The sequence below is a fragment of the Gymnodraco acuticeps genome, unplaced genomic scaffold (assembly GCF_902827175.1).
Source record: "Gymnodraco acuticeps unplaced genomic scaffold, fGymAcu1.1, whole genome shotgun sequence".
Taxonomy (NCBI): Eukaryota; Metazoa; Chordata; class Actinopteri; order Perciformes; family Bathydraconidae; genus Gymnodraco; species Gymnodraco acuticeps.
In genome coordinates, this window is record NW_022991340.1 from 410,405 (window position 1) to 436,574 (window position 26,170).

General features: G+C 42.5%; 1 protein-coding gene across 5 annotated transcripts in view; it reads right to left on the minus strand.

Annotated features, from left to right (window-relative positions):
- Positions 1-343: 343 nt before the first annotated feature.
- zmp:0000001168 (signal-induced proliferation-associated 1-like protein 1) overlaps positions 344-26,170 on the minus strand; it is a 38,984-nt gene continuing 13,157 nt past the window's right edge. For 2 of the 5 annotated variants that reach the window (XM_034240515.1, XM_034240513.1), the window contains 15 exons: positions 20,450-22,059; positions 19,610-19,734; positions 19,345-19,533; positions 18,301-18,475; positions 17,890-17,993; positions 16,444-16,601; positions 15,509-16,115; positions 14,478-14,752; positions 12,524-12,952; positions 11,500-11,626; positions 11,284-11,407; positions 9,535-9,633; positions 6,305-6,377; positions 4,402-4,480; positions 344-3,080 (listed from right to left, as the gene is read on the minus strand). In XM_034240515.1, coding sequence (XP_034096406.1) covers positions 2,937-3,080; positions 4,402-4,480; positions 6,305-6,377; positions 9,535-9,633; positions 11,284-11,407; positions 11,500-11,626; positions 12,524-12,952; positions 14,478-14,752; positions 15,509-16,115; positions 16,444-16,601; positions 17,890-17,993; positions 18,301-18,475; positions 19,345-19,533; positions 19,610-19,734; positions 20,450-21,239 — 3,498 coding nt within the window. In that variant the 5' untranslated portion in view covers positions 21,240-22,059 and the 3' untranslated portion in view covers positions 344-2,936. Of the gene's footprint in view, positions 3,180-4,401; positions 4,481-6,304; positions 6,378-9,534; positions 9,634-11,283; positions 11,408-11,499; positions 11,627-12,523; positions 12,953-14,477; positions 14,753-15,508; positions 16,116-16,443; positions 16,602-17,889; positions 17,994-18,300; positions 18,476-19,344; positions 19,534-19,609; positions 19,735-20,449; positions 22,060-22,698; positions 22,902-25,794; positions 26,003-26,170 lie in introns of those variants that run through there. The other 3 variants (XM_034240514.1, XM_034240516.1, XM_034240517.1) reach the window with 3 other exon arrangements.

Sequence of the window (26,170 nt, forward strand, 5' to 3'; positions counted from 1 at the left end):
GTTCATTTGGTTATTGTATTGGTTAGCATGTAGCTAATGCGCAAATGTTTGTATTCACTCCACGAAAGGTGTGTCAGAAGAGCTGCCATTGTGAAGAATAAATCACTACTCAGCGTCTCCACCGCAATCCGATCTACTGTGTCCTGTTTTCCGCCCCTCTGCATAACATCCCATCACCAATAACAAACACAACGCAGAGTCCCAGGGTGTTCAGAGAGGCTACGGGACATTTGGGCTACATCTTTGGTATGTTATGGTTTGGTATGGTATAGATGCATGTGATGCCCAAAATATTGTCGTTTCTCCCCCCTCCCTCCTCTGAGGTCATTGAGCCACAATCAGATTTGTTTTCTCCAAATACTCCGCTGGATTTTCTGAGACCATTTATTTTTAAATACCAAAATAATCATTCCTTAGAGGAAGCGTATACGCCATTCAACACATTCATATTTCAACTGGATTTCAATGCATCATCAATCATTTTCAGCACTGTTTTTCCTTTTAATTTGCTTTTAAAAACCATATATTTGTCGGTTTGCTTCTTGAACAATCGGTACTCAACGAGCTTATGGTAAGTCTTCAGACCAACAACACACATCTATTATTATCATTATTATTATCTGTTCTTTCGAGTGTAACTTAATGACTTTTTCCTTGCACGGCGGATGAAAGACCAGATGTTGTCACAGTCTCTTAGCAAATCCTTCATCTGCCACAAAAAACCCTCAGTTAGTGAAACCAAAGACAAAGAAATGAGGTCACTAAGCTGGGTTAGCATACATTACATTTTCTGATAGGCACAAAGTCAAAGAAATAAGCCTTCACATAATCAGAGCTATGGCTGAAATAGCTAAAAACTATAATAATAATAAGACCCAAAGTCACATTTAGCAAGATTAGCAGATTTTGTCATATGGTTGATGGTTTCTTACAAAATAAATGTATAACCAACCTTTCCTTTCTGCATTGTTTCACATGTTGTTTTCCTCAAGCCTTCCCTTCAGTTTAAACAGCTACAAGAAAATCCACATTTGCATGATTAATAAGTTACATTTTATACATACACACATACAGAGGGGAGCCTGGAAGTTGCTTGGCACATTCTCATGCTGGACCAACCTCCTACAATCTAAATAACTATACTGTACAGGACACAGTAAAACAGGTCTTCCCACCCCCCCCCCGTCTCCCCGTTGAGTCGCGAGGCTTCAGCATGTCTCATCAAGAGAGGAAGCAGGACGCCTGCATTAGCACTTCTCTGCATAATCGTCCTGCAAAAAGGATTGCATACACAACCCCAATGCACTAGTTAACATGGAGCAGCTGTACATACAGTATCGTCACATACTGATAAAGTTTAGATTCATAATTTAATCTGTATATACTGTTAATATGCTGGTACCAGGTATTCACAGTGACTCTAAAATTAAATTACAAGAGGAAGTTTTGTACAAGAAACAAGAGAGTCTGAGTGAACGTTTGGCATCCCTTTTTGTCGGGGTTTTCGTTTGTGGACAGTTCGGTTTTATTTCGGTGGGATTCAGGAGAGCTGCCTGGGCTTTTTTCATTGGCACTGGAGGAGAAGAGCTCCGACTCCTCTGAACACGCATTTCAGTATCAGCGCCATCAGCAGTGGACACAAAAAGGTGAGGTAAGGGGCGAGATCATATCCACCTCCTTATGTTGACATAAATGAAGTACAGTACAGTATGTGCCCCATCCAGGGATGATTTAACAACAACAAAAAAGTGCAAGAACGACACAGAAACACAGTTACTCACACATCAGGGTGGAATGGTAAGACTTCACCTACCTCTACCACTCATAAGCCATACTAAACAAGTACCCGAAATAGTCACTGTAGACATCCGCCAAACAATATTCTGTATTGTCTCCAGGTGCTTTATTCTGACACCTAAAGCTATTTTGCCAGCTGCCTTTTGGCGTTTGTGTTTCAGGCCAGCGGGAGGAGGTCTTCTACAGTATGGCTGCTACAATAGTGAGGTTAGAAGAAAACAGCTACAGGCAATCATGGGAGGAAGCTGAAGCAGTTCTTTTCCTGCCATTGTCTGCGTCTTCACGAGAGGTTTGACCCTTTTCAGTATCCCTTTAATACTGTTTTCATACATACTTCCAGGAGGAACAAGCATGCTCGGTTCTTTTTGTTTCCAGTTTACTTCCTTTTCATGTACGAGCTTTTTAAAGATCGTCTCTCCCTAAAAACTGAGACGTGAATGGGCAGAGTGATGTCCTTACATAACAGGCCTTGCTCTGAGGCTAGTCAGTTAGCATCATTACATCTTTTGAAGTAGAAGGCTGCCTACAGGCCTGTCATTGTCACGTTCCCTTTTTTTCTCTCAAGGCCTTCCACACTATCAGCGCCGGGGCAGAGCCGCACTCAGACATTGCGACTACACGCTTGGCAGAGAGGAGATCAATTACTACTGTTCACATATATTATCGGTGATATATATATACACTTTTGGTCATTTCAGATAAGACACCACCAAACATGCTATACAGTGTCTCTCAGTCTTAATTGCCACTTTTTATGCAAATGCTATTTAGCCCAGCTTGTCAAGTATTTGAAGCAAGGTACAGGAAGAGATGCACACAAACAGACGCACACGCACACACACATCCACGCACGTGCTGTATGGCACACACTGAGAGCAGCACTCTGGCATAGCAGCAGCCCCACAGCTGGTCAGTCTATGAATGTTGAAAAATGTATTTTCTTTCTTTTTTATGGGTTGATTTTGCATACTCCCTCACCAAAATGCAGGTCCAGGATTCAGGATTTAAGACTGTGATAGTACACAGATCGAAGAGGATGCGTGTGTGTCTGCCTTACGAGCAAAATAAGTATACTGAGCGTACAGTACAAGCTGGTACGGTTTGCATCTCTACGCTGATGTGTGTGTCTCTGTGTGAGGCTAACAGGGCTTGTTGACGTTGCACAGCAGCTCGGTGACTTTGATGAGGCGAGCCACCGTGCTCTGAGACTCCTCCTGCAGCCGCTGGTTGTTCTGCCGGAGGCTCTGCACCTCGGCCTGCAGCACCGCCTTGTCCTCCTTCTCCTGAAAGACATCGGCACACAACAAAACAAAAGCCGTCGCTCAGATCGCTGTGGCAGGCACGGGAGGGGAGCGACAGGTACAGCGGTGGCTTTAAGGAAACTAGTGGGCACACATAAACACAGAGCTTGAAATAAAACAACAGCAACAGTGTAGACCACGCTGCAGTGGAGGAAAAGAAACCCACAATCCAAAAACTGAACTAGTGAGACACTGAACTGATCATTTCTGTGGCGGAAAATCAGATTTGAAATGACAGGAGTCAAATTTGGGTTTAAGGCTGCTGGTCAGACTGAGAAAGAAACACATCAGCGGCTATAGGGGATGATTGTTTTTCATTATTGATTTATCAGATGATTATTTGTCAATGAATGAAATGTCACGTCAAGAAGTATTGAAAAATTGACAACATATTAGCCCAGAGCCCAAGGTGACAGCTTTAAATTGTGCTTTCCGACCAACCACCCAAAACCCAAATATATTAGATGTACTGATTATATAAAACAGAAAAAAAGCAGCACACTTGTTTCATTCGTTACTTCATAAACGACAGACGATTTATCGGTTATTTTAATCAGTTTAATTTTCTTTTGAGCAACTTACTGTTTGAGCATTAAATGGGTATTTTATCATTATTCTTGAGTGTTCATAGACTCAATGAATTGTTGAAAATATTCATTGGATGAATCAATAATGAAAATAGTATAGTTAAAAATAAATAGAAAATGTTCCATATAGTAGGGAGAAATAATATGTTTATATAATATGTGTAAACACAGAGACAAATACAATATTTACCAAAAGTTCTCAACACAAAGTCGAGATGTGGTTGACATCTCGACTTTGTGTTGAGAATTTTCCATTTCTGTTTCTGAATTTAAGAATAAGACTAAGGAATTCATTACATACAGTACTTTTACATACATACATTTTTAGAAATGTACTAGAAAATATTGATAACAGCATTAAAGGAGTTGTCGTACATACATTTCTTTTAAAAGTATGATCTTTTCATATTTAAAAAAAAAAATCTTAAATGTTACTGTACAAATTTACAACAACATAATAAATAAATAAATGCTTTTTGAGTGTTTTTTTGTATTTAATGCATCCACAGTGAGCCCGCTGGGACTTCAAATGGCCGAATAGCCGGGAGGTTTTCTACACGTAAACAAAAGCCTGCATGAGAAAATACATATCGTCTCGCACAGAAGCGATAGAAGCTGAACAATCGAAACTCTTTCTCCTACCTGCTTACTCTCCCGTGGGGCTCACTGAAAAAGTAACTACAGAACAGAAGAAACATTCATGAAAGTCAAAGCACCTTTTGCAGGTCATCCTGCAGCCTCTTCAGCATGGACTCCAGCTGAGACACCTTCTCCTCCAGGTGGCCTGGAGAGTCACTGCAACGAGAGAGGCAGTGACACTTCGTCAACAGCAATCACAGCATTCAGAATCAAAAGGGCAGACATGGGTTAACGAGCAACGAATCAACAAGATGGATGTCTTCACTGTTGCATTTCATATAAAGTATTTTATTATATTTCTTTGGTAAAGTTATATTCCCCTGTTATTTCGCCTTTCTTCGTCTCATAGTAAACTTTTCCATTACTGTGATGGAGCCGTTCATCACCGTGGTGGAGCTGAAGACTCCCGTTCCATTAATGTTCAAATTATAGATCAATTGATAGTAATTGCTAACGTTGACAGGCAGACCCTTTTCAAGTGAACAATACCATCCCATCATGCATTTCCTCTGACTGCTGTTATACAAAACAACGCTCCTTTTCTCCTGGTGATCGGAACAGCTTGATAATGCTTTGGATTGAAAACACATGACATTGTCGACACATTTCTTCGGGATTTAAGTGTATTTTTAAGTTTGAAAGTCACCATCAAGCCAAATATATTTGTTATGATTAGTTTAAAGCAGGGGTGTCAAACTCAATTTCATCGCAGGCCACATCAGCATTATGGTTGCACTCAAAGGGCCGGTGGTAACTATATAAATATACATATATAAATATAATATATATCAAATAATGTATTAAATGACATTATTGCCTCTGAATTGGATTATTATCGGATAGGGTAATAACTTAGTAATTAACTACGTCTGAAAGCAGAAGTCCAGGGCAAATAATTGCAAGTTTCTTCAGTGTGCATGTCACAAAACGAGATGCATTGTGGGACATGTAGTGTATGGGCAACCTGCTTCTGTAAAGTGGCATGTAACCGTATAGTACACTTATTATATTCTTTGCAAGCTCTTGCGGGGCCACATCAAATGAAGTCGCGGGCCGGATTTGGCCCCCGGGCCTTGAGTTTGACACCCCTGGTTTAAAGGGGCCGTGTTATCTTTCTGGGGTTTTCCCTTTCCTGTAGTCTATTATATAGGTTTGAGCGGTTGACCAATAATAGCAGAGCTGGCCAGCTAACCAACCAGAGCAGACTGGGCTCTGGTTTCAGACAGAGGGTGAAAAGAGGTGCTGCAGCACAGGCAGTATGAGAACAATACAGAGCTTTTTGAACATTAAAGCATGGAGACACGTCACAGTAGAGGCGCACAATACTGAACCTGACAAGGAGAATAATTGGTCCCCTTAAAAGCTTATTTGTACAATTTATCCAAAAGTGCAATTTCAAAGAGATTATTTGTGCAGATGTCTCTTTTAGTCAACACATATCGTCTGAATCTAATTCTGTTATTCACCTGTTTTCATATTCTGACCTGTACACTACGTGGGAGGATATAAACTGTGCTTGTAAATCCTTCAGACCTCTTTAAGGAAAAGCTTCACGTTGGAGTTTACTTATTTGTTATTGACTCATTTTTCTGTTTTACTTCTGACCGATAGCTCTGCTCACTTGCCATGTTGAGACACAGCACGGAGGAGAGAATAATGAGACGCAGGGGCTGAATAAAATGGATCAGAGCTGGAGTTTAACAAAAAGAAGACCACAGCAGTGAGTCAGACAAGCTGTGCGGGTGCGTGCAGAAGTGCATGGCTGAGTCAGCAAGAGCGCTCTCTTCATGGGGGGAGAAACCATCGCATTGACTCAAACAGTTGGACGTGGCCGATAAAGTCTAAATAATTGAGAGAGAATAAAGAAGTAGAGCTGAGGAAAGGGACGTGTGCAAAGACTCAGTCAAAAAGAAAACCAAGACACTAAGGACAGAGGTATTGAACTGTCTGGATCCCCCTGAGTGTTCTGTAGCAACCCACCTGTCCTTTGAGTCTCTGAGCTTCCCGTCCGTCTGGTCGACTCCGGCTTGGGAAGGGTCTCCGGCTTTACGGTCTGTGGGAGAGAACATCATCCACATTATTTTAGTTTAAAATAATGAAAAGAAAAAGCGGAGGGAGACAAAGTACGGATAATTTTTCTTAGTAAATGCTGAAATATATCAAAGTCAACTTTAGTGTCAATTCCTCTATTTGTGTTACACAGACAGGGGGATCGAAATTATTTTTCTCCCCATCCCTCATACATACAAGCCTTTACAGCCCCTTAAATATATATACACTTACTTAAGCAACTAACCTTCATTTAGAGTGTGGAACCATCATACTTGTATATAGCCAATAGTATGGGGACACTACACCACTACAGTGATTACTGAAAATCACACTCGAAAACCCCCAAAAGTACCTACTCTATATAAGTAGAAATTAAAAGTACTTGTGTTTTATTTGAGTATCCTCCTCTGATACATATTGAGAAAAAATGACCTTAAACTATTTAAAACCCTTTTGAAATCGTCACAAAACTGACCAGTTGACTTTGAACAGATTTAATTCTTTGGACATATGAGGATCTTGTAAACATGATGCATTGCTGTGGATTAAACAAGCCAGTATACAAATATAAACAAATAAGCACAACCTTTAACATCTACACAAGGAAAATGCAACATACACCTCAATGCAGCAGTAATACTAATCCAAACATTACATTTTCATTTAGCTGACGCTTTTAATCCAAAGCGATTTACAATAAGTGCATTCGACCAAGAAGATACAAACTAGAAGAAAGCAGAATCATATAAGTACATCAGGTTTCATAGAGCAAAAACATTTCAAGTGCTACTCAACTGGCTTTAGATAAGCCAGTCCTTTGTTAGTATGTAAGTGCTTAGTTTTTATCTAAGTGCGTTTTTGTTGTTTGTTTTTCATTGTATCGCTCGAAGTGGAGTCGAAAGAGATGCGTTTTCAGTCTGCGCCGGAAGATGTGTAAGCTTTCTGCTGTCCTGATAATAATAATACATTTTATTTCTATAGCGCTTTTCTTGAACCCAAAGACGCTTTACATTTGGGAGGGAGGGTAGACAAACAAAACAAAAATGATGTCAATGGGGAGCTCATTCCACCATTTTGGAGCCAGGATAGCAAACCCACGTGTTTTTGCTGATGGGAATTTGGGTCCCCCTCGCAGTGCGGGTGCAGCGAGCCGACACTCGACCGATTATTATACAGAATAAGTACTTTTGTTTTTCTTTGTACTGATAATACTTACACATATTTACTTAGGTACGGTTTAATTGCAGGACTTTTACTTGTAGTGGTGTTTTTCCCAGTGTAGTTTTTGTACTTTAACTAGAGCCAAGGATAAGAATACTGCTTCCACCCATGATTACCACAAAGCCATCTTATTATACTATATTACAGTAAGAGAGGTGAGCAGATCAATCTTGCACTAATGAACATTCCCAAAAGATATTGAAGTGACTGTTATTTTGTATATATTGATTGTTGTGCTTTTATCTTAATGTGTGCATATGTATACATGTGTCTGTTGATTGTGTATAAATAGGATATACATATTTTATACATATTTTTATATTGTATTTTTGTATGCGGCCGGCATTGTGGGAAACGGTATTTCGATCTCTCTGTCTGTACACACAAACTGAAAGATTGACAATAAAGTTGACTTTGATCTCCAGTTCCTCACCCTCTCGGGACAGAGCCTCCAGGGACCAATTATTATATAGAACGAGTAGTTTTGATAATTCTTTTAACTGATAATACTTACACATATTTATATAAGTAACATTTAATTGCAGGTCTTTTACTTGTAGTGGTGTATTTCAGTGTTGTTTTTGCCCTTTAACTAGAGCCAAGGATAAGAATACTGCTTCCACCATTGATTACCACAAAGACACCTTATTATACTCTAGTAACCCCGCGGTTACATTTTGACCCATGATTTATCTCAGTCCAAAACGCACAAAAAAATGACTATCATCCAATATTGTTTGAACTACATCATAACTAACTAATAATGCATTCATAACCGTACAATCCTGTTGTAATTTAATGTTATGGCCCCCAAACACATTACACCACATATTGCACACGTGCATGTGTGTGTTCAGGTTCAAGTGTTAGTGTACATGTTCTTTGAGAAAGGTTGAGTTCCCGTGGGGGGAGGGGGGCAGAGGGAGGGGAGACCAGGTGCATGTTGCGAAGAATTATTGTTACAGTTGATGAAGGGGGCGGGGGAGGGGTGTCTAAAGTCAAAGATGAATCTTGATAGAGAAGTGAAGTCCCTCCCTTTGCGGGGGAGCTCCATGGGACCTTATTTCGTAAAAAGTATGTATTGAAGTCAATGGAGAGAGAAAGATTATCTTTCGATCCCGTTTGAATTGTGGCACGAATTACACATATGATGTTTGTCAATTTAAAAGATAATTTTGCAAGTCAAAAAATGTAAATGTGTCGTAAAACTGTGAAGTAACACTTTTTTTGTGTGAAACCGCTCAATGAACTACATCTCCCGTCTCGCACCACACACCAAGACGGCCGTCACGTTGGAACATTTCACTTCTTTCTTTCAGAATGAGGCGAAAAGTATTAAACGAGGTGAAAATCACTACAAGTCTAGGCATGTTGAGAGCTGTACATACACACAAGGGGAGTTAGTCGGTTCCGTAAGAGCCAGCATGCGGGACCGGGATTCTGGGATTTATAGTCTTTCTAGTTGCGTATTTTTCATAGTCTTATATTTCAACAGTTTTACGACAAACTGTGACTTTTTTGACATGGAAATTATTATTTAAGATTGACAAACATCATATGTGTAATTCATGGCACAATTCAAACGGGATCGAAAGATAATCTTTCTCTCTCCATTGACTTCAATGCATACTTTTTCTGAAGGGCGGGACTTCTCTATTGGGCCAAATTTGACCTTGAGTCACCCAAAACAGATCCCCAGACCTGAACACCAAATTATACACTTTTTTTTGTTGAGACCTTCAGACTTGGCAAAAATGGTCAAAATCAGTTTTGTAGTGTTTATAAAGCTGTTGTGGAGGATATCATGAAGCCTTGTTCCGATAACAAAAACTAGAGCGTAGTTATTATATAATTTTAAATTGAAACGGGTCACGGGAGACCCGAACACAACATAAGGGTTAAGGTAAGTGAGGTGATCAATATCTCCAGTTCCTCACCCTCTCGGGACAGAGCCTCCAGGATGCTGCGGCAGGCGGTGGCCAGGTCTGCGATGGACTGCCACTCCTCCTCCGTGGACTCTGTCGTCTCTGAGAGAACTGAGAGAGAGAGGAGGAGATGTGTCACGCTTTCTAATTAAACATATCTGAGTGAAGCAAATACAACACAGCAGGGACGATACAGTGGCACCACAGACTTTAATCAGCTGTTCTACAATAACAAAGAGCCACCACTGGGGGATGCTGCTGTGTTAGAGCTGGTCACAAACAGGGGCAGAATACAGAGGGGGGGGGGAGGGGGAGGAAATGTTATAATGCCTGCAGACTTTATAAGACTTTTATTTGATATATTGGCAATATAATGTCATTGGCTGCTACTTTGATACCTATATGTTCACATATAATGCTGCTACTTATTTTCTACCATGGATGTGTACTTATTTGACTATATTTGTATTTATTAATGTGTGCTTTCTCTTTATTTAATACTTATATTATTTATTTTAGCTATTTAGACAATGTAAATGTCCCCGCTGAAAAAATGATTGAATACAGCTTACCAAAAGAAGTAGATGGAAGTAAAAATGTAAGGTCATGACCAAAATTGAATTTGAATTGAGTTTGTGCTGTGATTTGAACCATCTGTCTGTCTATCATTTCAAAGTGTGTTTGTAGTATTCATCTTTTGTCTTATACTGTAGGGGGGGGTTAACAAAAATGGACAACTTGCACACCTGTTTTTTGTTTGTCCTTGAAACTGTATGTGTTGTTTAAGAAAAAAGAAAATCAAGTTAAAAAATAAATAACATAATTTTGCGTAAATATCTGCAAATCTTTCATTTTAAGAATGACTTTTGCTTGCTCCTTTTTTCTAGATCTATGTAGGCCTTTGCTCTGATGGTTTTGCATAAGCAAGGACTTCCTGTGAAAGAACGCAATGTAAAACAATCAGAGGCGGCCCCCGCATAAAATCAGATGAGAGGATGAGCCAGCGTGCTCTTATGGCGACTAAATGATGAGTCTCAGGGTCTCAGCGGAGGCAGAGCAGATGGTGGAAGAGGGGCTCCTTGATTTGGGGCTGCCTAAAACTCCACCTCCCATCTGTCCCCCTTTTATCCCAGCCCTGGCAGGGGGTGGCAGCAGAGCAGGGGTGATATTAGATTAGCGGAATAGGGGGCAGCGGGGATGAAAGACGAGGGACAAAGGGGGGATGCAGAGGGAGAGGGCAGGGAGCATAATGAAGAGAGGGGTTTAAATCTGGAAAAAAGGGACTCCAATCAGGCGGGGATGATTCGCTAACATGTGTAATTGTTCCATTTTGGCTTTATAGGAGCAGTCAGCTGTCTGAGAAGGGAGCTTTGTTTTAAGTGCATGATCAGGGTCACATAGTAATGTCTCCTAATTCAAGGTTCAAGGCTTTTATTGTCATGTGTACAGTGTAGATATATCAATGGAAATCTTAGGTCACAGGCTCCTTCAGCAGTGCAACACAATATAACAGATCAAATAGTAAATACAACGAAAAATAGGATAGAAATAGTGCAAGGAGAGTCTATATACAAGTCATTGGAATATGATACATTAGAGAAATAATTTGTAAGTTGCAAACAGATGAATGTTGTGGATGTTCTTTCAAAAGTTCAGGTGTTTAACAGTCTTATGGCCTGTGTGTAATACACATGTATACATTTATGTAACATGCCATTCCTTTTGTTAGATTTGTGATTTACATTAGCAGGAAGTACTTACTCTTGGTGATGGAGTTATGAAGACTTAGGGCTCGTGAATTTCTTTCGGCGCGGTCTAAACACGACAGGCGGGTCGACGAGTCACTCACCGAAGCTTTGTCATCACCAAACTCAGCGGCCATGAACTGAAGACAAGAGAGATAAAGGGGAGAGGACACTGTCAGAGAGGGGAGGGGGAGAGAAATCACTCAGATGTCCTCTCGTCTCCGTCCCTCACCTGCTCGTCCTCCAGGGGAACTTTGGGTTTGACAGCCAGGATCAGATCAGGCATGGCGTCCCTCAGCTCGCCGTCGTTCTCGTAGATGTGGCGTTCCCCCTTCAGCCCCACGTTGTCGTACACGTGCCTGACAAGGTGGTGATGGGGGAAAAAAACACAAAGCAAATCTGCTGTTTATGCTTCGTGACATTTTGTTTTCATCCAATCCAGAGGACAAAGCAGAAACTGGAGCACTTCGTAATCCCCGGCATGGCTTAGATTTAGGCCTGATTGATGTTTGCTACACTACACTCACAAACTCATCCATCAAAAATACCATATCTGATGCAGTTTGGGGTCAAAATATTCTGTTCTGCGGGAAAAAGCATTTCAATATTATCCTCATGAATATTTCCTTTATGCACAATTTCCTCTTCAATCTCTTGTGGCTTTTTCAGGGTGAGACCTGATGAGAAATGATTTATCCGGCAGATACAAATATGTTAAGCTGTTTTAAAATATGACTTGATCTCTCTTCTTGGAGCTTAATCCTTGGCAAACTTCAGTTCGACTGCCAGATAAGGACCTTGATACTTAAGAGGATGAGGAAATAGTGAACAGAGACCATAATTGAAGTGATTGGTTAATAGAAATGTGTTTGTTTTGTTATGTTCCCTTGTATTGCTGCCAACCATTAATGGTCTGGACAAAAAATAGTATCGATACTGATGAGCTGGATTTATACTGTGCAACCGTTAAAAAGTTACAAAACAACATTTCAATGGAAACATTATAAGTCAAGCGACTTTTTCTAATGTAAAGCATCATTCTCAGTGACACACACCCTCTGTGTCCTTTCTCCATGCCTTGTCCTTCGCAGGAAAAGTGACGCACCGAGTGAGATTAAATTGTGATGAGTCAGCCTCGGCTTCAGGATATGTTCGGCCATGCTTGACGATTTAAAAGCACTTTTACCTGATGGTCTCACAGTGTAACTACAAAGATTAAAACATCTTGTTATGTCTATTATCTCTCCCCCACATACCCATCACACGTGTCGGTGTAAGAGCAGCTGCGTGTGAGATGTGAGACGCCTCCTTCTTGGCTCTGATTGGCCGGCTGCTCCTGCAGGGAAGTGGCTCGTAACAGAGGGAGGCTGGGGGGTGTGAGGAGCGACCCGGGACTTCTCTCACTTTGCCCTTCATCACACGACCGCCCTACGTCCTCTTCGTCCTTCACCTTCACCTCTGTCACATCCGCTTCAATGACCTCACTCGCCTTCAGCGTATCCTCTTTCACTTCCTCCACCTCCTTCACTTCCTCCACCTCCTCCACCTCCTCTTCCTCCTCCTCCCCCTCTGCTTCCACCTCTTCCTCTTCCCTCTCGTCCAGCACCCAGGCCTCTCCGGACTGATCCTCTCCGGGTTTACACTCTGCGTCCTTGATGGCCTTCTGGTAGAGCTCTGAGAAACTTCTGCAGCACACAAAAACAACAACAAGCTGAGTAAGAAGAGAGTCATCACGCCTCGTCCAGCTTCTCATCGCACTGTTTAGTCATCAAGAAGCCAAAAACAAATACGAGGCGTGGAGAAATGTGCTATATTTGTCTATTTTATTCCCCCGGAGATTACAGAGCAACACTTCCTATCAAGACGTTTTTGTGCTTTGTTGTTACAGAACAAACGTTTCAAACGTTTAAGTCCCGCCTGAAGACCCACCTCTTTCCCCTCGCTTTCGAGTCAGTTTGAGCTATGTTTTATTTGTCTGGCCATAGCCCTTATATGTGCCTTTTATCTATTATTGTAATATTATATTTTATTATAATGTTATCTCTGCTGTGAAGCACTTCGGTAAAACCCTCTGTTTTTAATATGTGCTATATAAATAAAGTGGATTGGATTGGAACAAGCATATCAGGACTCAAATATAAATGAAGCGGTGGGATCCTCTGAGGATCGAAAGAGCTCTGTCCACAGCTGCTTCTGGCCCTCCCTCTGATTTCAGTTTAATGACAAGTGTGCTGTTTACATTGGGACCGACTGTGCCAGTGTGATTAAGGATCATTAGAGGGATTGATTGGTTGTCAGACAGCTGGTGTGACAGTGACTGCGGCCGTCATCAGTAGCAGACCCTGGAGTGACACCTCTCCTGTTTTACTGAACTTACTACTAACCCCCTCCTCCTTATTTGTCTACCTCTCTCTCACCCTTTCTCTGGGACTACTCTCTGCTTTCTGGAGCATTCTGTATATGAGCCCTTTCATTGGAAAAAATGCTGCTCCAAAAACAAGTTAAACAATAATGAAAACAAGCTGTTTTCACTTTAAATAGGTACAGAAATCTGCCAATGGAACAAGAGAACATTTGCCTGGTAAGAGTTCTTGAAATAAGACGGGATATTTAGATAAACCAGATCTTGTAATTAGCTGGGAGAACTCATTTTGAACTATATTTGACCAGAATCAGGAAATGTTGTTACAATATGAGCCGCAAATGCTCAAAAGTTTTCTGATGTTAGTTGGTGATTTTCTGATAAATATGTAAACAAATATGTGTTTCATCTGAGATACGACTTAGCAAGATGATGCATTGTCTAAAAAAAAGACCCGACATCTCACTGCAGTGTTACTTCTGAAGTTATTATGTCTTATATCAGGTGTAAAGAGATATTCTGACTAGATATTAGACAAATATACTTGGCAAGATTTCGAGTTTTTGTAGTGTTCTAAACACAGATCAAATGCACGCTAAAGGCTCATTGAAAATGGTTTCTCTCAGTGATTGTGCTGTTATGTTGAATGTTTTGTTGTTTGTTTTTCATGTATTGTGTCTTGATATCTGTCTATATTGATGTCACACATGGAGCTGCTGTGATGCAAGTCAAATGTCAGACTTAATCTGACAAATAAAGTATTAACGTATCGTATACTCTCTGTGTCTGTTGACCCCAAAGTGCCCTTGTTAGAGTTCCCTCTCCTTATCCTCCTCAGCCTCACCCACCTGCGAGGCTTGCCGTTCTCGTCCGGAGGGATGACGGTGATGTGGATCTTGTGTGCCGTGCGGAGCAGCCGGACCCTCTCGTCGGGGCTCAGGTGAACCAGCGAGTGTCCGCAGAGCCGCACCACGCGGGCCCACAGCTGCAGGCCTCCGCTCTCAGCGTAACAGAACCGCTGCAGCTCCGTCACAAAGCCCTCCTCGTTCATCAGGAAGCCGGGCTGCCCCACCCCGTCGCGCAGGGGCGTGACTTCAAGAGCCTCACAGCCCCGCGTCACCAGCTGAGGATGAGCATAAGAAGGGAAAGGAATCAGAAATATGTATACCTTTTAAAGCAAAACATTAAAGATCTCCTATCATGATATTTTTAGGCATATATTATGGGCCTCAGATATATACAAATATTTAAAAAACATGTCTATGATGTGTTTTGCTCAAAATACCAAACAGATCACCCATTCTAGCCATGCCTCATATCGCTCAATTTCAGCCCTGTTAGAGAAGTGCTGATTCTGGGTCCTTGGCTTTAAAAAAACAAAAAAAGAGGGGGGGGCTTATGCCTGCTCAGAATTCTACCGAGATACACAGCTAAATGCTGCCGTGATGAAACACCATATCATGTTCACAACCACATCAAGGATTATTTCTGAAACAGTACGGAGCGGGTTTACCACAAGGTATATCCTGCTTTTTTACACATACACTCACCAGTGTTAGCTCTGAGTGTTAGCGATGCTTGCTAATGTAAACAAAGACCATATTACGTCCAAAGCACATCGCGCTTTGTTTCTGATAGGGCCATGGGCGTAAAGCCAGCCCACATTTCCGATATGACATCATATCGGACGCAAATCTGGATCAGCTCTGTTTTTCCCCCGGTTTTTGAGATTTGGGTAGGGAGGAAAAGAGAGAGGGTTTTGTTTTCCGACGCTGTGTGAGTTCACTGGCGCACCGGGGACACATATTTATGTATAAAAGACATCAAAAAGTGCATTTTGCATGATAGGAGACTTTAAAATCCGAGCACAATCACCCACCTCTAGCCTCTGCACCACCTCTCGTATGTCCTCCGCCTGGCTCTCCATCACACTGATTGACACTGACTCCCCACGCTCGTAGAAGATATCCAAGTAGGGCCCCCCCTGCTTAGTCTCTGTCACCGCCTTCCAGCCGATGACATCTCGACAGGAGCAGTTGAACACCACCCTGCGCGTGCACCTCTCTATGAGCACCACGGACTCAGCGGAGACCCCGAGCAGACAGGGCAGTCTGTGCTCCCCCGCCTCCGTTTCATACCCGCTGTTGACCATCACGGCCCACACCAGCGCCCCCGCACTGTGCAACTCCGCCCCTTTGGCGCCCTTCAGCTTGTCCTTGCGCTTTCCTCCCAGAGAGAGCAGGGGGAACTTGGTGGAGGAGTCGATGGGCGTGGTGGTCACATAGTTTTCTGCAAGGTCCTTCAGGTACTCCTGCCGCGTGCGGGTGGCCATGGAGCGGAACTTCTCCGACTTCTCTGCAGCGTTTTCAGCGTTCACCGCCTTCGCCAGGAGGAAGTCTCTGAAGGCGGAGGAGCGAGGGAAGCGCGCGCCCTTAGGGAACAGGGGGCCAAATAACGGCATGTCTTTAGAGCGTGTCACAGCCACCCTGAGAGGGAGAGAGGGAGAGAGGGAAAGAGGAGTGACAGAGTAAGAGACTGGGTGCAGCCAGATCGATCTACGTCTTGTTCTGGAGGGCTTCACTGGTGTGAAGTGCTCTCTAGAATTACAAACATTTACAGTGAACCTGCTGCAGGGGAGCACAGATCTGTGTCCTGAGCTGCCCCACAAGTACTATAATGTATTCCACGTGAGAGCACATAGTAACAACAATCCCAACGTTGGAGCCCACTGGCTGGAAATGATTTGATTGATATTTCAGCCTGTAATACGAGGGGATGGTATTTTTGGGGTGTGAAAGGGTGTTTTTAACAGACCTGTAATAGGTGTTGTCAGTGCACGGCTCATGAACCTGGATGATGATAAAGACATGTTGGAAATGGGAGCGGATGGTCTTTGGCGTGAACGGCAGCGCACCCGGCTCCTGGAACACGATCGTCACGATGTCGTTACCGACGTGTCGCTTCCTCAGCAACTGGAGAGTAAAAAGACAGAGAGAGAGAGAGAGACAGTTATTAAACCATTAAGAAAGAGTCGTTATAGTAAAGTGAGATGAGCCATATAAAGGTGAAACAGTTTGACATATTATCGAGATTCAGCAAAACAAGATTTTAAGAAGGATTTTAAGAGATAATCTTAGTAGGGGAAGCAGATCTTCTTTCATTTCTTTAATTCTGGTGTGCAACAACAATTACATTATTATTGGATATCATGTATTTATCAAGCAATTTAAATGGTTAAATGTAATGTTTAGATATAATGGAGGCGTGTGGTGCAGTGGGTTGTGCGTTGGTGTTCGGATCAGGGGGTCACAGGTTCAAACCCCACTGCAGTCAGCATGTCGTTGTGTCCCTGAGACACTTCACCCCAAATTGCTCCTGTGGGGATTGCCCACAGTACTGAGTATGTAAGTCGCTTTGGATAAAAGTGTCTAACAAGTAACATGTAATGTAATAATGTATTGTTGGATGCAGTGTTGATGTTGTAGCAACAGTATTTACTGTATGTATTGTAAACAATTGTTTATGGATTTCCCTTGAATACAGACCCCAGGCGGAGTAGTTGCAAAGGCATTCATGAGCATTAACTAGCACTAATGTGCATCCATACACAAAAATCAAACAAATCAATGCTTAAATGAAGGCTTGATTGGGAAAATAGTTGTTTCAATATTTTTTGAATAGGCTTGCATGAACATGTGATCACAACTCAAATCAAAACCATACTTACTTAGAAAAATACAGAATTTTGTAACTACAAGTTCCTTTATTGCACATTTTGTATGACAAAGTAAAAAATAGAACTGAAAAAAAACCTTACCTAAAAGCGGAGTTTGTGGAGTAATCTCAGGGCTTTGTCACTACCATGATTTGTTTTATTTAAACCTTTAATCTATATAAGCATGTCATGTCCAGTGTCTTTTGTAATTACATCCAACAGCCTTAAACCGCACATGAAGAAAGAACATCAGCTTCCTGAGAGGCGACTGCGAAACCCTTCCTGGTGGGAGTGAACACTGGGGGGCAGGATTTTTATGTCAGGCTTTTTACAGAATAAAGACTTAAGAAGAACATGACAGTGTGAACAGAGATTGGTATTGAACGGTTATACCAAGACTGATTTTTTATTTTTACGAATAAGCAGTGAAGCAAAAGTAATTCCGTGAATTCTAAGCGATGAAATTGGTATTGAAGATACACAAAAGGCAGGAGAAGGGAATCATACAACATCAAATCTCTGGTGAAAGGTATTTTATTTTGTACCTGTTGTGTGTTGTTGGATGTGTAGGGCAGCATCGTGGACACATGGAACATAATCTCATAGTCCTGGTAGCGCGTGTAGAGGGAGTGTGTTCCAGTTGAGTCCGCTACACAAGGACAACACACACAGAAAAACACATCACACATCGAAACAGACACTGGTAAAAATCAGTCGGCGTCTCTGATTGAACGAGTCAAACTCTCCGTCTCATTTGCTGTTCACTGAGTGGAGAACAGCTCTGAGATAGCAGCAGTGACTATGCTGTTTTGCAGGCATTACTCAGATTACATGTGTCTAGATAGGGGTTATCTCATGCTTTCAGCGGGGCACTGATGCCCTTCGGATAATAATCCAATACGCCAATACAGCCAATACGCGTGGGTGTGTGGTGTGAATTGTTTTCATCAGCTCACTCTTGTTGTCCAGTTGAGCTCGGTATTTCTCCCAGCCCTTCAGCCGCACGCGCTCCCCGAGCAGATCCAGGAACTCTTCGAACGCCGGGCCCGAGCTCTCGTTGTTGTACATGTCTTCCTCCGAGCTCTGCCCCGCGCGGCAGTACATCACCCCGACCTTACGCTGGAAATTCAGCTGCGTGAAGGAGACAGAGAAGAAGAGTTTATAATTACCCTTTCATCTGATAGGGCATATTGATCATTTGACATCTTACTCGCAGCTCAGAAAGCTTGTCTGGAAGAATTTACGCTGTGAAATGTTATACTCCTGCACAGCACACAGTAAGGCAAGGCAAGGCAAGGCAAGTTTATTTATATAGCACTTTTCAACACAAGGCAATTCAAAAAATTCATCAGTACACTAATAAAACTATTAATCCCCTTTCATATTAATGCCAGAGTTCAGGCTGCAAAATGCTTCAAACTGAGAGTTTATTTAAAGAAGTTGTTGAGTCCTATTGTGAAGTAGTTAACCTGAAAGGTGAAGCAGGTGTGGATTAAAACAGTTAATTCTGCAATTCAATTTAAAGGGATATACAAAATAAATGGTATTTTAGTGGTATAGGACTTAAATGACTATGTGATCAACAGAAAGTAGTGTATGTATTTAATTAGTCTGTCTTACATGTAAATTGAGAACAACAGAAAAACTGTCGAATTGAAAAATCCGGACGGATTTAACCTTAAGAAACTAAATTAAATTGATTTGTTCTGTGTGCGACTACACAAACACATTGAGGCCTTTATATAATGGAAAACGTTTTAATGTTGAAAACTCAAAACAGAAAAGAGAGTTATCAGGGTGGCAAAAGCAGTTAAGCGAAAAATGTATGGATATAATAACTGCACTTTTAAATCTTAACACACCTGATTGATCACTGTGGAGACTTCAGAGTGTCAGCTTGTCCAAAATAATGTTTGAGTCTGACCTTTGTCACTATCCGATGTCCTGAAAAGCTCTCTGTCTGACACATCTTTGGTGTCAGCAGACGCATCCGTACTCACCCCCTGTTCGTCCAGCTTCAGCAGGGTGTCCCGGACCTTGGGGGAGTTTGAGGCCAAGCGAAGGCAGTGCAGGTTCAGTTCAGGCATGATGAACTCCAGAAGCCTCTTTGGAGACAAGCCCCGAGGGGTGGTGTGACGCGCGGCAGAAGGCACGGATTCCTCGAAGATGGATCCTCGCAGCGTCTTCATCTGAGGAGAGTCGCCACATGCAGTCAGATCGATTTAACACACACTGAACTCTGAGGACAGAAGAGCGCCGGCTTACCTCTGTGGTGCGAAAGATGATTCGGTAATTGTATTGAGCTCCGCTGGATCCATCTTTCTCCTCCCGACGGAAACTGATGGCCACTGGACCGAGGCGATCGTCCATCCCGAAGAAATTCTGGTGTTCTGTGGATCACAATACAGTCATACATGTATAAACACAACTGTGTAGGTCTGAAGCTCATCGAGCACTGTTTGACAATTACTAAAGTGCAGAGGGGGGTTGAATCTTATATTTTATTTAGATCCTCCCCAGAGTTATGAATATTTTCTTTGAACCCTCCTCTTAATGGCAACACCCTCCCCCCTAATATATTCACTCAAGTTTCATTAATTCCTTTATTTACACTCAGGAGAATATTGAGGGGCAATCCCCACTTACTATTCGAGTCAATTACAAACGAAAGAAAACAACAAGGAAATAAACAAACAATATTCAACACCATTATAACAATAATGAAAGCCAACATAAAAACAATGTGATAACAGAAGATGTTTTTGATAGATACGATGGATTTTAAAACATATCAATTATAATACTGTATGCAAAATAGTACTGGGAAATTACGGATGTATCTAAAAAACAATATTTATATTTATAACCATGTCCTTTTTCTGACTTCCTCTTCCTCTCTCCTTCTATTTTTTACACAGTCCATAAATGGTAATTTTTCTTTTGAAAATTTGCTAAAAAAAATGCTTATAATTGTTCAGAGGTTGAAAATGATAACAGCACCCTCTGTGTACTTCCACTTTTGTTAAGCTAGATAGATATTAAGTAGTATTCCTCCTTTCCATTGCCTAAACAGAACCAGCAGGAATTGAACTTGACTACACATACCTTTCATGTAGAAGTATTTGCGATAGTAATGGGCTCCCAGGTCTGCGTGCTCGATAAAGTAGTTGCTCTTCCCCTGCTGTTGCACGTGACTCTCTCTGGGCTCCTCCAGGACCGACACTGCATCGTTGGGGGTCCTCAGGCAGAGCCCCCTCCTCTCCTGGGACTGGTCCAGCCCCACCTGCTCCTCTCCGCCCGTCTCATTGCGGAAGTGTGGGCAGCTGAGCAGGAGTTCGTTATCGTTGCCGTCGCCTTCGTCCAGCAGCAGCGACTGCTCGGGGTCGTCTGCGTTGACCCCGTTGCCCCCCCCTCCCTGCGCGGGCGAGGACGGGTTGGCCTGGGACAGGGGGCGCAGCTGGGAGGCGGCCGAAGCCCCAGAGGTGATGTTCTTTTTCCGTCCGATGCTGTCTCTGTTCATGGCCGCCTCGGTGAGGTCAAACAGGATGCTTTGGACATCATAGTGGGCGAAGTTCCTCACCCAGGCCCCGCCCCCGATGTTATCATAGGGACCCGGTTGAGGGATATGGGGGGGTTTGGCCTTCTTACTTAGACCTTCAGGCTTTGGAGGCTTGGGGGGTTTTGGGGAGTCCCCTAAAGACCCAATCAGACCCCGAAAGAATCCATCCGGCTCTGGAGGGTTGCCCTGCAGTCCCAAAAGCAGGAAAGGGTCTTTGAAGCGCAGGGCGTTCGGACTCAGGGGCCCCTGATCGTCTGTGCTCAGCTCCTGAATTTGAGTCTGTCTCTCCAGTGAGGACAGGCTGCCGTATTCCCTGTGTAGCAGCACCCCCCCCATCCCCCTGAGCCCCCGCACCCACCTTCTCACCAACCACCCGGGCTGCTTTCCCCCCTGCCTTCCCTGAGGAGTCCAGGTCTCCCAGGGTCACGTCGCTGTTACTCCTCTGCATGATGTGGCCCCGGCCCACCGACCTCAGCGTCAGCCCCACGCGGCTCGGAGTCAGGCTTTCTCCGTCAACCACATCTGTCTCTCTCCTCGGAGGCCACTCCACTACGCCTGCCTCACGCTTGGGGTCAAAGTTGACGGTGGCAATAGGCGGCCGCATGTTCTGCCGGCGGAACTTGCGGATGAAGAGGTCGTCCGACTGCATGGTGCCTGAGAAATACACACCAGTCCAACAATCGTTTTCCCCACTCTGCTCCAGAGCGTTCTGCTCCTCCAGGAAAATGTCTGTCCTGTTCTCTATGGTGCTGGTAGGAAACAGGAGCGATTAAAAACCCCCACAAATAAGCTTCTCATTCGCACAAATTACAATCTTTTAACTTTGTCCACCCTTGGGCTCTCATAGACGTGTCTGTGAGAGGCCACACTTTGTAATGACAAGTCAACAAGTTCTTAAGTGCAAATGAAGAAGATGGAGGAGAATATGCAGCTGTGTCTGTTGCGAGACCCCGACCCATGAATCAGTCCTTGTCCTGGAGAGCAGATGCGTGTTTTGGTGGTGCTCCAGTTGGGGGTTTCTCATTCCTGCAGAGTAAGGATGAGAGGGTCATCGCCCGAGTCCTGTATCTGAGAGGCTCTTTTAACCCTTCTAACATGGCGTCCATTCAACTGCACTCTTCAGTGCCTGCTGCTTCCTTTTTGGTGCACTGGACACCTGTAGAAAAACACAGAGAAACATCTTTATAAACTTCATCTTTCCAATTGTTCACCCACACTGCCACTATCTTAATCGACAGCTTTATACTCAACCCTGAGCAGCTTGTGAGTGAGCACACAGAAACACTTAAGAGGAGGGAATTGGCTTTGATAAACAAGTATTGAATTTTAACAATAAAACAGCAGGCAGGTCTGACGCGCTGTATTGTTGAGTAATGCCTTTCATTATTTATCCTTTACACACTTCCCGTTCCAAAAGTTTCCTAAAATAGTTCCATAGCAGACTTAATGCGCACCACGTCGCCCTGCACACGCTCACAATAGACACAGTATTAACACTGGGGAGGGGGCTTCCTGGCCCTCTGACACTCTGCCAACATTCGAGAAGTACAAGTAAACTGTCTCTCACCCTCACATACGTTCACACCAACACACGCAGCTTTGTTAGTTCACTTCTGCACCAGTAGTTAGAATACAACCACAGAAGTATTGATACCAACAGTGTTTCAGATCAGCTGTTATTCATCCATTTGAGTCATTTAAAGCAACAGTTTTCCACTAAAGAGAATCAGCCGGTGCACTTCCCTTTTTTAAGTAATAATATAGTTTATAATTCCTTGTTTTGACTGCAACTCACCAACAAAGTGGGTTTTGTTTCAGCCGGTTCCTGTTATCATTCGTTGCAGATGGCCCCGTCTTTGACAGAATTGACGTCAATCGACTCAAGTTGAAACCGAGTGTCGCTCTCAATAAGGTGCGAGGCTTCTTCCTGTCTAGCGTTTTCACAAGCATCTCCTCTCTCACGCTTGCAGCCTAAAGAGCAGGTGCAGTGGTGCAGAGCTGCTACCAGAACAGCTTCACACACACACACACACACACACACACACACACACACACACACACACACACACACACACACACACACACACACACATACCATGTATACATCACTTCAGGGGACATTACATTGACTTACATGCATTTCCTGGAGACTTATCCTAACCTTAACCATAACCAACACATGCCTAACCCTTACCCTAACCAAGTCTTCACCCTAAAATTAATGATTCCCCTTATGGGGACCTCCAATTCGTCCCCATAAGGGAGGCGAGTCCCCACACGTGACTGTGTAAACAGATTTAGGTCCCCACAAGTATAGTAATGCTAGGCCACACACACACACACACACACACACACACACACACACACACACACACACACACACACACACACACACACACACACACACACACACACACACACACACACACACACACACTATAGGAAGTCACAAGAAATCTTTGTTTCCCTTCCTTGCTTTCTCTCACTATCTCTCTAGTTCCTCGCAGTTAGACAATCTTTCAGCGGACATTTCTATAAGGCTGCAACCAAAATATGGCTGTAACGTATCAAAGGTTATGCGTAGTTCTATTAGTGCATCATGAAATGCTTATGTGCGTAGTTATGTTACCATTCGTACCGTAACAATGTAGAAGCTATCTCTGACGCGGTTAGCAGGAAGTGTTTCTAGCTGCTGATTTTGCTAGTGTCTCTTTAAGGTCTTTGTTTTATTCTGAAGTGGATAATGTCTGCTTTTTAAAAAGTGGAAAAGAAAGGCTTTTATTATGCTCGTGACACGTTATTGTTCTATATTGTCTTATGCAACATTTGATCATTTTCAGCATTGTCTTCTGCGGCTCTATTCTATAACAAAAGCCTGAGCTGGGTGACATCAATATTTAAAAGTCTCCATTGAATTGGCAAACAAAAACATGTTTATAAGTAATATTTAATCCAATATAAAAAAGCCATCTCTCAAAAGCTTTAGGTGTAAAGTATTTGATCTGAAAGCTTAATCAAAGTAGGGGCTGGGAAGGTGTAGTTTTATTTTGTCATAACTGTCAAAATGTGCAAATACTGCCATTTGTTGTAGCTCGTGTTTATGTGCAAGCAGATACAATGAGTGTCAAATGATCATATGGATAGATAGTGTTACAAATAGGCCGTGGTTGTACATTATTCAACAATAAGTGTGACATTTTACTCAAATAAACTTGAATTCATGTGTCTGATCGAACACATTATTTTGTTAGCTTGAAATGATACGGACAAGGAGAGCAATACAACATGTGATAACCGTTTTTTAACATCTCTTACTAGTCCAGGCTTCTGATTTCAGATTTGGGCCATGTTTGGTTCCCTATCTGAGACACTGGGTCACATAGAGACACCTCTGTGCACTTCCTGCATCGTGCCAGGGATGCAGACATTAAAACCCCGCTCATGTATATTCCTGGGAGCCTGTGAATGTTCTCAAACATCATTACCCATGTGGGCACAAATGATATGTCTACGCCTTTCTGCAATCATTAGGTGCAGCCTCATCTGCATGTTTTCCTTGAATAGGTGCGAGCAATACATTTTCTCCGCTGTCTCTAAGTGGGGGTGTTGATTATTGGCAGCATTTTGTATTTTTGAAAGGAATCGCAGATTACCTTCATGTTGTTCCAACAGCAAACTGAACTTCAAGAAACACTCACCCTTTGTGTAAATCACATACTCCTGAGCTTCTTTAAACCCCCGACCCACAAATCAGTCCTTGTTTCCATAGCAACCGGTATAGTGCCACCCTTTTTCAATGTGGTATCCAGTCGAACAATGCTATACAGCTCACTAAGAGGGGAAATAAGCCCCCTACGAAACAAACTAAACACTTATGATATATAAACTACGACAAGAGACAATATTTGAGTCTTGTCATGGTGGTGGTTGACTACAAAAATGTAAGAGTGTAAACATGTTGTCTCCATAGATATACTGGTTCTGCAGTGGCAAAAGAAGATGGCACATATCAAATAAACAGATGGACATTTTAATTGTACAAAAACATAAAAAAGCTGGCACCAGGAAACACAGGAGCATGTTATATTTTAGCTATGCTACTAGCATGCCTCTAGGGATGGTCTAATTAGTTCATGTTAGCATGCTAATGCGCTAAACTACAATGTATAACAGGGAGAATGTTTTACAACCTGCTTTACATCAGCATGTTAGCTTTGCCTTTGTGAGCATGCTGATGTTATTTAGCTCAACGCACAGCTGTGCCTGAGGTTAGCTTCACAGAGCTGCTAGCATGACTGCAGACTCTGAGAGTGTGTAACAAGAGCACAGTGTATGCAGCACTAACCATGTTCCTTTAGTGTTAAATCATAATATACACATGAAGCATATCTCTGTGAAAAGCCAACAGTATGCCAGCACCTCCATAACACAGCCAAATTACATTAGCTACCTTTCTTAATATGACACAGTGAGCTGTTCGACACCAGTGATATCCATTGGCTGCCTAAAAACCTCTTAATGTGAAAAATAGTTTTAAACTTGTAGTTTTTAATGAGCTGTAGCTCCTTAGAACCCGGTGCTGCCTGAGAAACGGGCATATTATACAATACTTGTAGAAAAAAGTGTTTCGGATGTGGAATATTTTTTAGGTTTTAGGAATGAATTATAACCAGCTTTGAAGAGGAGCCAAACAGAACTTGGATCACCATATCATTTGAATGATTCACATTTACATAATCTGTGTTTTATCTGTTACAGCGATATTCAGTTATATTGCATCTAGGTTTACCACTGCAGTGATGGTAATACACACATTCCCTTTGATTGAAGCATACAAACAGAAAATGTTACTTTGTGTGAAGAAGCCAAACGATTAAAAAAAATGTCTTACCATTATTGATATGTCACTTCTTCAATCAGATCTTTAGACTTTACAATCCACATGAACACCAGATCACTGACCTTTCTTTGAATAGGAACTGTCCTCTGACTTTGTTCTCTACAGAGAAGTGTGTGATATACCTCATATAGAAGTACAAAGTGAAGAGGAACTGTTGTGTTATGTCCCTGCCCCCGCAAGTTTCAGCTCAATCTATTACAGGGAACTCAGTGTCTGTTCTCTCTGTTTTCTGCTGCATGTATTAGCCTGACAACTTAAATGTCATTGCATATCCTCCTAATGCAAAAGCAGTGAATCAGTGAAGCTACTTTTAGATCCTAAAATTGCTAAAAATAAAAACACATAAATTATTGATCACTACCATAAT